General features: G+C 42.9%; 1 protein-coding gene across 4 annotated transcripts in view; it reads left to right on the forward strand.

The window, feature by feature from the left end:
- The window catches only part of TASP1 (taspase 1), a 329,261-nt gene that overhangs the window by 259,578 nt on the left and 56,762 nt on the right, over positions 1-12,921 (forward strand). For all 4 annotated transcript variants that reach the window (XR_010725983.1, XM_066234263.1, XM_066234264.1 and 1 more), the window contains one exon: positions 5,252-5,362. Coding sequence is in view for 3 of the 4 variants with exons in the window: in XM_066234263.1 (XP_066090360.1) it covers positions 5,252-5,362 (111 nt within the window). In the remaining variant the exon portion in view is untranslated. The remainder of the gene's footprint in view (positions 1-5,251; positions 5,363-12,921) is intronic.

The raw sequence follows: 12,921 nt of genomic DNA on the forward strand, positions 1-12,921 counted from the left end.
TTGAGTTATGTGGTCTCCATGTCACTGTGCCTATACTTTGTGTCTGTAAAAGATATATAAGCTAACTTAAGTGCGTCTTCAGAGTAAAGGTTCTTGGTTGGCCAGGAAGTACAAACTATTACAGCTAGTGCTCGACTTACGACCACTATCGGTTCCGACAGCTCGGTGGTAACACAATTTGGTCGTAAGTTGAGTAGGCTATATGTACAGTACTGTGAAATGATGTTATAAAAATCTTTAAGTCATATTTTATCATAATTTTTTTCATTATTGTTATAATTTTCTTTGTTCATTTTATGCCATTTGTATCATCTCTACACCATTTTGTTTCTTATTTTTACATTCGTCAGGTTTAAGTAAAACATTTTATTACCAGTACAACTGGTTTAATATTTGCAAAGACAATTTCCTCTTGGTAGACATCTTGGGAGGGGTTTGATGAAAAATATCCAAGACACAAAACACAAATTTCTGTACCGAATCTGGGATAACAGTTGAAATGGTGCATGCAGAGATGGTAGTGCTGCCGGAAGCTGGTCCGCACTGTCATACGCCCAGCTGGGCAACGCTTGCGCTGCCAGACGCAGAGCAGTCGTGGCTAGAGATTGTGGTCATAAAGTCGAATGGTCGTAAGTCGCACAGGTCATAAGTCGATCAATATTTGTCCCCTGTTTCTATGTTTAAAGGATATTTGTAATTATTATTGTTCTTTTGGAATTAGAGGTGTGTGTTGCCATTAGGGAACATTATTATTCTTCAGTCCTTCATTCTCCTGCTTACCTGGTGACCAGTCATTGCTCTCTGTGTATCGGTACATTTATTTTCCCCAACGTATGTGTAATTCCTCTAAGAGAAAATGGCATTCCAGTGATTTGGCATATAGACATTAAGAAGAAAGAAATCCACAGAAATGTGTTTAAAAGACAGTCTCTTCATTAAACGCACCGGGAAGGTGGAACATTAGCAGCTGCCTTCTGACTACAGAATTGCTCTCTTGATAAGTTCTGGCATGTTGAAATGGAAGTGTTCTATCAGGTTTTGCAAAAGGTGCTTACTGGCATCAGGTAATGGCTGATTGCTGCTTATGGGTCGACATGATTCTCTAAAACTGACAGTACTCCTACGACTGTGTCTGTTAGGACTGGTAGAGACATCAAAGATTATTAGTCCAGTCTCTTAATTTCTCAGATGAGGAAAAAAAGCAAAGTTCAGAGTAGTAAAGTGGATTGTCTAAGTTCAAGTATACCACACCAAATCTGGGGCCCTGATTCCTGGTTCCAACACTCAGTGTTTTATCCATTTGTGTTTTGTGGATATCTGTGAATTGTTTGGCTGTGAACTCACTCCCTTGCCTCTTGGTCACAGTTGATTGTTGTAAGCTTACCTCCTGACCAGAGCCAGGCCAGTCATGTTTTCCCATCTTCCTGATTCTTATTGGTGGCCCCTGGGAATGACAAATAGAGGAAGTCTCTCTGCTGGTTTGAGCTGTCAGGTATGCCGTTCTGGAGCTACTGATGGGCATTGCCATGAGTAGCGGAGGAAGCGGTTTCTGCTATTTCTGAAACCATCACATCCCTACCCTTCCAGAAGTTTGGATTTTTTCCTCTTGGATTTTATGAGCCAGCAGTTATCCTTTTTACTTAAAATCATTCTAATGGGAATTCTGGACTAGCCATCAAAAGATATGGATTAGTATTCCCGTTGACTTATTTATTTTAATACTTAATTGTGATTCTCCTTTCACTTTCTTCAAATTCTTCATCTTTAGGAATTATGGCACAGATACAGTAAGTAGTTGTCTTACTTGTTTTCAGTCTGAGTTTACAATCTGAATGAATGTCCAGATTATACACATTTGATCCCAGTGAATGTCTCTTACCATCTATAACTATAATTTCATTCCAGTGAGCAGTTATAGACTTGAGTATTTAAAGAATCTATTTGAGACACTTTATTAGAGTGAATGAAACTTAATTTTTATTATTTCTTTATTCCTTTAATTTTCTTATTTTATACAACTCCTTGCATATATATCCATAAAGGCTTTAGATAGTCTTAGTTTATTAATATCTGGCACCAGTTTTCTGTGTGGGCATAGAAAGCATCTAGCACGGTGCCCAACAACATGGCATTCCATGTTAATTTTTCTTTTCTTACTGGGAAGAATAAGAAATAGTGTTTCCTTTTATGCAGAGACTGTTTAACATTTTAACCTGGGAAATTGATACTCTGCCACCACCACTCAATTGCTGAATGTCAGTTGAGCACTGGTTCCAGCTATTGTAGAAGGGTATCCAGGTAGCTACATTAATAGATTTTGTTTAACATGATAATCTTTGAGAACCTGCAAATGCTATAAAGTGTCTTTCTGCTATTAGTACTACTATCACCACATATTTAAGTAGCACCATAGAGGTTTAAAGTTCAAATATACAAAATCAGTCATCACCACAATCCAGAAAGATGTCTTTTGCTAACCATGATTATAACTGAAGAAGCTGAATCATGGGGCTTTGTTAGTATGTCTTGCTTAAGAACACAATTGCTACCCTGAGACTAAAAAAAAAAGTCTTCTGTCGGAGTCAGTATTTTTTTCTTTAACATGACAGTGATAGTATGAAATCTGAATACTTCCCTTGAAAAATTTGGAATCTTTAGATATGCCTAATCATTGTTTGATTAAATTACTCCATGAATTCATACAAAGGATCAGGAGCCCTGGTAATAAGCTTCCATGGTGACCTGGGACCCTATACCCTTCAGAGTCCTCACGTACTGTCTTACCATCCTTGTGCCACAGATCACACATGGCAGGAGTGTGTGAGTGGGTATGTTTATGTTGAAGAGGTTGGGGATGGGGAAGGTGGTGAATACATGAAAGCACTTTGTTAATCACTGAGAGAGTTTTAAAGGTATCAGAGAGCTTTATCCCATAGACCTTGGATCTGTATAAAGGCATTGGAACTGAAGAACAGATTCTGTTCATGAGAAGAAAGGAAGCCAGGAAGGACAGGTCATAACCATGGTCCTAGGGAATATCTTGGGGAAATGGGATACAGGAAGTCCAGTTTAGCTGAAGCATATGATGTGTGTATAAACAGATAGGGAGACAAGGTTGGGAAGGGAGATGAGGCTAGGTCAGGGTCAGATGGTTGGACATCATTCTGTGGGCAGTTCGGAGCCATTGATTGTTTTTGAGTGGTTTAATAATGTGATCATAGCTTGAATACATACTTATTATTAGAATAAACTTTGATATCCCTGTTTCCCATGCCCCTCATATAAGTTATGTAAACAACCCTGTCAGTTCTACTTATAGAATAAATCCTAGCCTTAACCTCTGCGAATGGTCTCCACTGCTGCTAGGCTCACTCAAGTCTCTGTCATTTCTCAACTGGGCTGCCATGGCAGCCAACAAAGCCAGTGCAAATAAAAACAGTCAATGGCCTGGTTAAAGCCCTGCTCGTCTTTTCATCACACTTGGAGTACAAGTCAAACTCCTTGCCGAACCCACAAGGCCTTGTATAACTCCCATGACCTGGCCCTACCTCTCTGAGCTCCTGCCCTCCCTTCCTCCTCTCTCATTGGGCTCTCACCACTCTAGACTCCTTTGCATTTACTGAGCACCCTAATCCTTTCCCACCTCAGAGTCTGTGTATTTGCTTGGTTCATGCCCTTCTCCAGATCTTCATCAGATGAGCTCCTTACCAAATGGTGCCACTCCCGCCCCCTGATGTAAAGTGGTCCTTGCCCCAGTCACACCCTCTATCATATCAGGACTTGTTTTCTTAATTTACTACTTCTGGGTGGGTTTCTTTATTGACTTGTGAGTTTATTACTTGTTCCCCAACATGCTCAAATAGATGTGATCAGGGACTTCATTTTGCTCACTATCTAGAACAGTTCTGACACATAGTACATATTGATTGAATTAATGAGTTCGGACAGTTGAGTGACAGGAGCCTGGTGCAGTGTGGTACCCATGATGAGAGTCTGTCAGTAGAAGTGAAGGGGCAGAGACGGGCATGTGCGCAATCCTGTGCGGGAACTGACGGGATGTAACCTGGCTCAAGTGTTGGGTCATTGGAAAGGGAGGAGGTTGAACAGGGATAAGTTATAAGGAACTCAGAATCCTTTTCGGTGCTCTCACCCAACCATCTGTGTTTCAGCCCCATCCTGCACCCCTGCCTTCAGAAGAACTTGAAGCCTCCAATTTCTGATCCTTTTTCGGTTTTATGACAAAACTGGGTGGTTTCCTATACGTGTCTCCTCATGCCAACCATCCTTTCCCCTACTACCCTGTGGAAGCTGAGGTTTCACAGCTTTGCTAGGTGAGCAGCTGCTTGTCCATTTTCTCTCCTCTTTCTAAAAGGTCAATTCTGTACTTCTGTCTTCTTCTCTGTCCTTCTCGGGCGTGCCTTTTCCTTCCTGTCCCCTGAGCTTACTGGGACTTGAGGAGGGAGTGGGGATCAAAGCATGTGTTTAATCTGCTAAATTTAATGAGAAGCTCCTTCCAAATCTAATTTGGTTGGCTTTTATTTTTAATTTCTTTGATTGTGCTCTGGCTAGGCTAGTTGAGCATTTTGTCTTCACGTGCGTACTTGCTGTGCCAGCTGTCTGAAGATGTTGGGGAGGGGAAACGAAGGTTTTAAAGTGGAGTGTTCTCGAAATGCTCACGGCGGACCCGTGTGTGAGATCCTACAGAGGCTAGTCGTTCGGACCACTAGACGCTCATAATAGTATAGAAACATGGTTTCACCCTTGTTTGTGTAAGCCATCAGGAGGATTTTAACATGTTTGTAATAAAGTTTGTAGCTTATTGTTTAAAATTGAATATAAGGTAGTAAATCAAAGCTTTTGGTGGCATGCCCGTGACAGCGGGGAGAGTCTGGTAAGTGATCCCTCAGAGCTGATCAAAGGGCGCCGCTGAGCATTTTTCCCTGGATTTGTGTTTGGTCCTTTAATCTGGTGGTGTTTCCAGTTCCATGCCATATAGAGCAGTGCACTCTCCACCCCCACTCAAGTCTTCTTGGCAGCATCTGGCACTGTGTTTGCCAAATGACCCCTGTTCAGGCATCAGCTTGCCTTTGCTATCAAGCCCATACATGGTGGGAACTGTGGTGATTGTCAGGAAACGGGCATCATTCTAGATCTTACTCATACTACTTTTTTGAACTAGTAATCAAATGAAAGTTGAGAATGAACATGTTAAAATTAACTGAGCAGTGATCACTAGTCATTTGTGCCTCAGGTTCACCGTTCCTGGCCAGTGAAGACGGTGTGCTTGGAGGAGTGATTGTCCTCCGCTCTTGCAGGTGTTCTTCAGAGCCTGACTCCGCCCAGAATAAGCAGACACTTCTAGGTAAGCTGGACATAAACATTACGTGTGTGTCTTTCTCTTTCACTTTTTCAGACATGGAAGAGTTTATATCCGTAAGTCAGTAAGCTGTGGGAGGGCCAGGATGCTCGTTAATATGCAATCTTCTCTATTCTACAGATCTTTTTGTATAGATAAACATCTAAGAGATGAATGTTTATTTCTGAGTCTATGCTTAGAGCATATTTTCAAATGGGCTTAAAACCAAGGACCTTCACTAAAGCCCAATATTAGAATATATGAACACATAGGCCCTGGCCGGTTGGTTCAGTGGTAGAGCATCAGCCTGGTGTGTGGATGTTCCAGGTTCGATTCCTGGTCAGGGCACACAGGAGAAGCACCCAACTGCTTCTCTACCCCTCCCTTGCTCTCTTCCCCTCCTGCAGCCATTGCTCAATTGGAGTGAGTTGGGTACTGAGGATGGCTCCATGGCATCCACCTCAGGGGCTAAGAAGGGTTTGGTTGCTGATGCCCCAGATGGACAGAGCACCGCCCCCTAGTGGGCTTGCCAGTTGGATCCCTATCTGGGGACATGCGGGAGTCTATCTCTCTGCTTCCCATCCTCTCACTGAATTAAAAAAAAAAAAAGAATATATGAACATGTATTTATCCCATGCCTTAATCCACAAAACATTTGAGATGACCAATAACAATATACACAGTAACAGAGAAGGCTTCTTCCTGTTCTCCCTCCCAAGAAGGAATCAGAATCATGTGGAGAGCTACTGACCCCACTGCTTATCAGCTGTGGCACCTCCATGCACCAGTCTCAATGCTCTGTGTCACTTCCACATCTGTAATATAAGGGCTCTGCCATGTCCTTCTCATAAACTGTGGTGAGGGCAGGTCAATGAGTGTTTTCCAGATTTGCAGATGTTCGTCCAGATGTCTGAGTTTGTGTCTAGCCAAGTGCATCAGTGGGACCAGCTTGCTTTCTACTTGCCAGGGCCCAAACTTGCTCGCTCTGCCCACGGGTGCCATTTTCCAGTTCATTCATCCAGAGGGACATTTAAAAAGTCTGCATAAAGGTGCCATATTAAGCTAGCAGGAAGCCCTATGTTGTTGTTTTTTTAATTGATTTTTATTTTTTGCATTTTTTCTGAAGTAAGAAATGGAGAGGCAGAGAGACAGATTCCCACATGTGCCTGACTAGAATCCACCTGGCAAGCCCACCAGGGGGCGATGCTCTGCCTGTCTGGGGCATTGCTCCATTGCAACTGGAGCCATTCTAGCACCTGAGGCGGAGGCCATGGAGCAGTCCTCAGCGCCCGGGCCAACTTTGCTCCAATGGAGCCTTGGCTGTGGGAGGGGAAGAGAGAGACAGAAAGGAGAGGGGGAAGGGTGGAGAAGCAGATGGACACTTCTCCTCTGTGCCCTGGCCAGGAATCGAACCCAGGACTTCCACACACTGGGCCAATGCTCTACCTCTGAGCCAACCAGCCAGGGCCTAAATTGACTTTTTAATCAAAGTATACATACATTCAGAAAAGTGTGCATATCATAACTGCAAGTGCTTGACAAATTATTACAGAGTGGACCCACCACTATATCCAATTAAAAAAAAATGGAACTTTACTACAACCCTAAAGGGCTCTTGTAGCACCCCCCCCACACACACTCTCTACCTCCTCCAAAGGTAACCACTATGCTGACCGTGATTAGTTTTGCTTGGTTTCATATTTTATGTAAATGGGATCACAGATTGTGTACCATTTGTGTCTGATGTGCCTAGTCAGCTTTCAGCCTGTTAGAGATATCCATGTGACATGTGTCAGTAGTTTGTTCATTTTCATTCCCATGTAGTATTTCATTGTGTGGATACAAGTGCACATTTTCCCATTCTTCTCTCAGTATGTTTTTATATAAGCAGTGAAGCTGATTCACAGGAGCGGTCGTAGTTCAACCCTTCATGTAAATTTCCTTGTAGAAAGTGTGGGTGGTGCTTGATCTGTGTTATATAGTTGTTGTGGATTGCTATAGTACACCTCTCTTCATACCCTGAGGTTCTATGACTGTAAAATAGAAGACTGAGCATTTCTTAGGAGTATAAAATGTATTTTTTTCTGTAGAAGCTCAAAGAGCTTTTATAGAATCTCTCCCCTTATTTCTCAAAGGAAAAAATGTACTTTTATATTAAAGGCTTCTTTCTCCACCTGGATTTTGACCACCAACCTCATCATTTTTCTTGTTGTATTCTTTTTCATTATATTTGGTACTGATGCTGATCTGGGGAAATGTTTTTTTAAATGGCCACCTTTTAAAAATTTAAAAAAAATAGCCTGACCGGGTGGTGGCACAGTGGAAAGAGCATCAACCTGGGACACTGAGGACCAGGTTTGAGACCCCGAGGTTGCCAGCTTGAGCACGGTCTCATCTGGCTTGAGCACGGGCCCACCAGCTTGAGCATGGGGTTGCTGGATTGAGCGGAGGATCATAGACATGATCCTATAGTCACCGACTTGAGCCCAAGGTTGCTGGCTTGAGTAAGAGTTCGCAGGCTCAGCTGGAGACCCCCGGTTCAGGCAGGTATGGGAAAACTACCAATGACAACTAAGATGCCACAACTACAAGTTGATACTTTTCATCTCTCTCCATTGCTGTCTATCTGTCCCTATCTGTCTCTCCCTCCCTCCCTCCCTCCCTCCCTCCCTCCCTCCCTCCCTCCCTCCCTCCCTCCCTCCCTCTCTCCCTCCCTCTCTCCTTTTCTCTCTTTCAAAAAATAAAAATTAAAAAAAAAATTGAAATAGATAAATGGCCACCTTTTGTTAAACGTAGGCACATTAGCCATTTGCTTCTTTGGTATCTTAATCATTGTTGAGTCCTTTGAGTATCTTCCCCAGTTAGGTAGCAGAGAGTTTGCTTTTAAAATATACAGAGGATGTATGTGGGCCTTCCAAAAGAACTCAGAAATAACCTTTAGTACCAGGAGGTAGGAGGGCAGTTATTAAAACTGCTTCATGGACTGTTCCTAGGACAGAGAGTCAATTCTTTACTAAGCCTGGACTCCTGCCCATTTGAGTTAATCCTGAAAATTGTAAGGTATATTTGGTGGTAAAGTATAGAATGCATATTTCAGGATAAGTCATAGAATTTTAGTTTATGCTAAATAGTATTTATCAGCAAGGTAGTAATCTGTAAACTGATTTCTACTCTCTGTCTCAAGAAGAAGAATGAAATGCAGTTCATGAAATAAGTGAAATTTTGCCATTTGTTAAAGTCGACTAGAGGGATTGATATTCATGAGGTTCATCTATGGAAACCCAGTGAACACTAGTATCAACATGTAGATGCTACAAACTACACAGACTTTTACATTTTCTGCTTTAAAGAAGCTATGTATATTCAGTATTTAGTGAGAGAGCAAACACAATACAGAAGGTACGACGGTGAAAGTCCTCTTCACCACCCTGTCCCCAGAGCCAGCAGTCTCTGGTTCTGGTGTGAAACACCTTTACTCTATGGAATGTGTTCACGCTCCTCTTTCTGGACTAGTCAGTAACGCATGACTCTCTCTGGGAAAATAATTAAGAACATAGCTCATACCACTTTCCACCCTCCTTCTGACTTTTGTTAGAATTCAACTCTAACTTGAAATCTTATATTTTAATTTTATTGCTACTTTAACACACAATTTCTTGATTTATCAGCTTTATATAATCTCTACCAACTATCCTCACCCCTTACTTAGACTGTGTGTAAGTTTAGGAAAGTTCATATACTCTTTTACTTTTTTTTCTCCTTCCCTCACTCCCAACCCTACCTCAACCTCTAGCAACCGTATCATTATTGTCAGGGTTATTAACATCTGCATTCTTTCCAGTGGCTATACTTGTCTCCTTGATTAGAGGTTGATTCCAAATGGTTTGCCAATTAGTAGCTAGCATTGACAGTATCAAGATTGTGTAAATGCTGGTCACTGCAGATCCTGGTAGTGGCGGATTGTACCCATAGGCGAGAAGTGTCTATCCTAAACCTTTGCCTGGACAAGGAGAGCGTTTCAGACATCGGGTTCAGGTCTATTCTCCTGTGCTATACCCCATCATTTACCCCAGATCCGGCCAGAACTTCATTTGTTTCATGTTTTGACCATGACTTTTCATTTATTGTTTTATAAAACTCATAGCTTCCTAATGCTTAATAATATCTATGACAAGAATGCTCAGAGATCTTTCTTTCTTACACATTCAAATAAAGCAAAGTAAGTCCCAAAATTAAAAAAAAAAGATAACTGCTAGATATTTTTCAATTACTGTTTTTGTCCCAAGAATAGAATAATCAAAACAATCTCTAACTTCAGCTTTTTTTGTCTACTCTCTTTTCTGAAAATCATAAATAGTGTTTTCATTACACCAGTTTTAATTCATCCTATTGCCACTTGATTGAGTACCCAGAATGGCATTACTGAGTCTCTCCTCTTGACAGATGACATCAATTACAAGAGGCCCAGGGTGCCCCTTTAAGGGTGGGCTGACTCAAATACTGGTACTTTCCTCCAGATTTGATCTTCCTGTACTGGTTCATAGAGTTGAGGAATCTCAGGTATGAAGGAAGCCTCAAAGTTGTCTTGTCTGACCTTGTTACATGTGTCCATAAATTGTTTGCAAAAGGTGGAGCTTCATTCCTTTCTCCTTGAGATTCCCAGTGCATAAAAATATGCACTGGGACATATGCACTGCGACAGTGTGTAAATTCTGAGGCGAGGTCGGTAAGGACATGTGGCTTGCTCCTTGCCCTCGCTGTTGGATCACTCACTCTGGGAAAGGCCAACAACCATGTTGTGAGGACACTCAAGCAGCATGTGTCAAAAATGTGTGACCTCCTTCCAACAGCCAGTGAAGCATGGAGGCTTCCCACCAGCATCCTCCGCGCTGAGTGAGCCTCTGGATGTCTGCAGCCCTGGGCATGTTTGTTGATTGAAATCTCATGAGAGGTCCTGAGCAAGAATTGCTCACAAAGCCACTCCTTATTCCTCACCCCCAGAAACTGAGATAATAAATGTTTTTTGTTTTAAACCGCTACTTTTGTGGTAATTTATGTAGCAATAGATAACTGATAAACCTTTGAAATCCTCTCGAGGCCAAATGGCTCTGTAGTTTGTCTAACAAGCTGCAGGGACAAATCAAGGTGTGTCCTCTCATGTCTTTAGGCAGTTCAGACTGTCAGACTTCAGCCTGCATCACTGGATCCTGGTTCTCCTTTCTGGACTCTCTGAGACAGGTGTGATCAGTGCCGTCCGCTTTGCAGGCCGTTATCACTCTTCTCTAGCTCCCTCCTTCCCACCTCGACTCATCCCTCCCTCCAAACTGCCAGCAGACCTCTCTCTCTCTCTAGAGAACCTACCCATGGTTTGAAAAACAGGGGGGTCAGGGGAAGCAGGCTGTCCTGAAGCAGAAAGGGCAAACAGGAGAGCCTGAGCCACTGTGACTTAGCTGCACCTGTCTCAGGGTCAGAGGGATGATAGTGGTTAACACAAGAAACGTATAAGTATATATAGTTTCTCTTTATGTCTAAGTAAGTGTTGAGTAACTTTCTCTAGAAGCAGAATTGGTATCGCTATCACTCCCCTGCTGTCCACTTTCACTTCTTCAGTGAGGACACACACATGCACACGCCCACACGCCTGCCTGTTGCCCACCTCCCTGCGAGATGCATGGGAACTACTTAATGGGAAAACACTTCCCTCGTAGGAGCCCAGAACACGCTTTCAGTGTTGTTTCTGACTCATCTACAGAGTCCCAGGTTCTGGCCACCCCAAAGTGCTTGGTCTTCTTCCAAAAGGTCCTGTTCCTTCCCCAGTAACTTTCACACGCTCTTACCTGTGCTTGAAATGCTCGGGCCAAGGACATTCTTTCCTGAGGCCCAGGGTAGATAGGCATCGTGCAGTCCTTTGCAAGCCCTTCCCCTGCTGATTTGTTTCCTCCTCGTGCTTTCTGCGGCCTGCAGTTGCCGCTTCCAGGACACATCGCAGACGTGTCAGTGTCTGTTCCGCCCTCTGGGCCAGCACTTCCTAACCTTTTTTATGAACTCCGTTATTTCAAAGGAACAGATCACAGGTCTTTGAACCTCAGTGACTCATACGGACTGTCCAGGGGTTTGAAATCTCTTCCCAAGGTTTGGAAGATCCCACTGCCTCTTGAGACTCCCACTACTAGCTTGTGAATCATCTGAGGACAAATCATCTTGTGTCATGCTCAGCTTTCTACCCACCGTCCATAGTAGGCTCCCAGGAAATACTACGTGAATAAATAAAGCACCAGATAGAATTTCCTTATTGATTATTAAGCAGAAATTTTAAAGGAAATTGAACAGTCTTTTAGAAAAATGAAAATTTACATAAAATAACCTCACATGAGCTTAAAAACAAACAGTACAGGTAGGAAGTGTGGGATAATGACGAGTGTCCGGGAGAAAGCTGGTTTAGAGACGGTCTAGATGGGTTGCAGGAGGCAGCCCCTGCCGACTGCCTGGGGACAGGACATTTGGACGTGAGTGTGTGTGCACCCCCCCCCCCACGTCACGAGATGCTGGCCAAGCCCAGCCTACAAATCACTGCTTAACGCAAAGCAAATGCTTGTCCCTGGAATGACACAGCTGAAAAGAATTAATTTTCTCTGCTTTTAGGGAAAAAACCCCAATATATTTTTACCTGCTGAAGTATAATTGCATGTGCTCTCCAGGCCTCTACAGAAGTGCTTTATTGAGGCGGCTGTATGTCGTATGTTAATAATTGTGTAAACAAAGACACGTCAAGCCTTCCAGTGGAAAAAATGAGTTCTTTTCTGTTTTAAGCTTGTGATTCAATAACAGTAATTAGAATATATGCAAATATGTGACGTAAGGGGCCAAGCTGTCTATATGGTCGCATTTCTTCCCGTGTAGCCTGCCCTCACTCTGGTGATGGGAGCCCGACAGACTGTGTGAAGTTCAGGGGTTCCTGCCTTAGTGATTAGTACGAAGCAGTGAGCATGGGGATCAATGAGAAACAGACTAAGGGAAATCTGAAGCAATTCAGAATAGGAGGCAGAGGGACTGTCGGGGGGTGGAAGGAAGGCTGTGTGTTTGGCCAGCGGCCTTAATGACAGCCTGTGTTGGAACCCTTCCTCCCAAATCGATTTGAGGCCCACAGTAAAGCCAGAGCCTGACCACCTGATGCGCATGTGGCCATTGTTACCTTCCTATTAAGGTGGCCTCTCCTTGCTCGGAGAATAACTTCTGGTTCTTTGCTATCTAGGAATATGTTTGTATATGACATTGCTTCTAATTCTCCAGCAGCCCCCTTTACCCCTGTTTTTTTAAACTTTACTGTGAAATGTTTCATATACAGGTATTTTTAAAAGAGGACTGTAATATATAAATATTTGTAAGTTATAAAGGATAATAATACAATGAACACCTGTGCACCTGCCACCCACCTTAAAAAATTGCCCATTACCTGTATCTTTGAAGCCTCCATGTGGCCTGAGTTTTATATTCATGGTATATCCCATGATTTCTCCTATGAGAACGTTTGCAGTTTCTTACATCATTAACTAAAAGGATAATGA

This window comes from Saccopteryx bilineata, chromosome 6 (genome assembly GCF_036850765.1).
Source record: "Saccopteryx bilineata isolate mSacBil1 chromosome 6, mSacBil1_pri_phased_curated, whole genome shotgun sequence".
In the NCBI taxonomy this organism is placed as follows: domain Eukaryota; kingdom Metazoa; phylum Chordata; class Mammalia; order Chiroptera; family Emballonuridae; genus Saccopteryx; species Saccopteryx bilineata.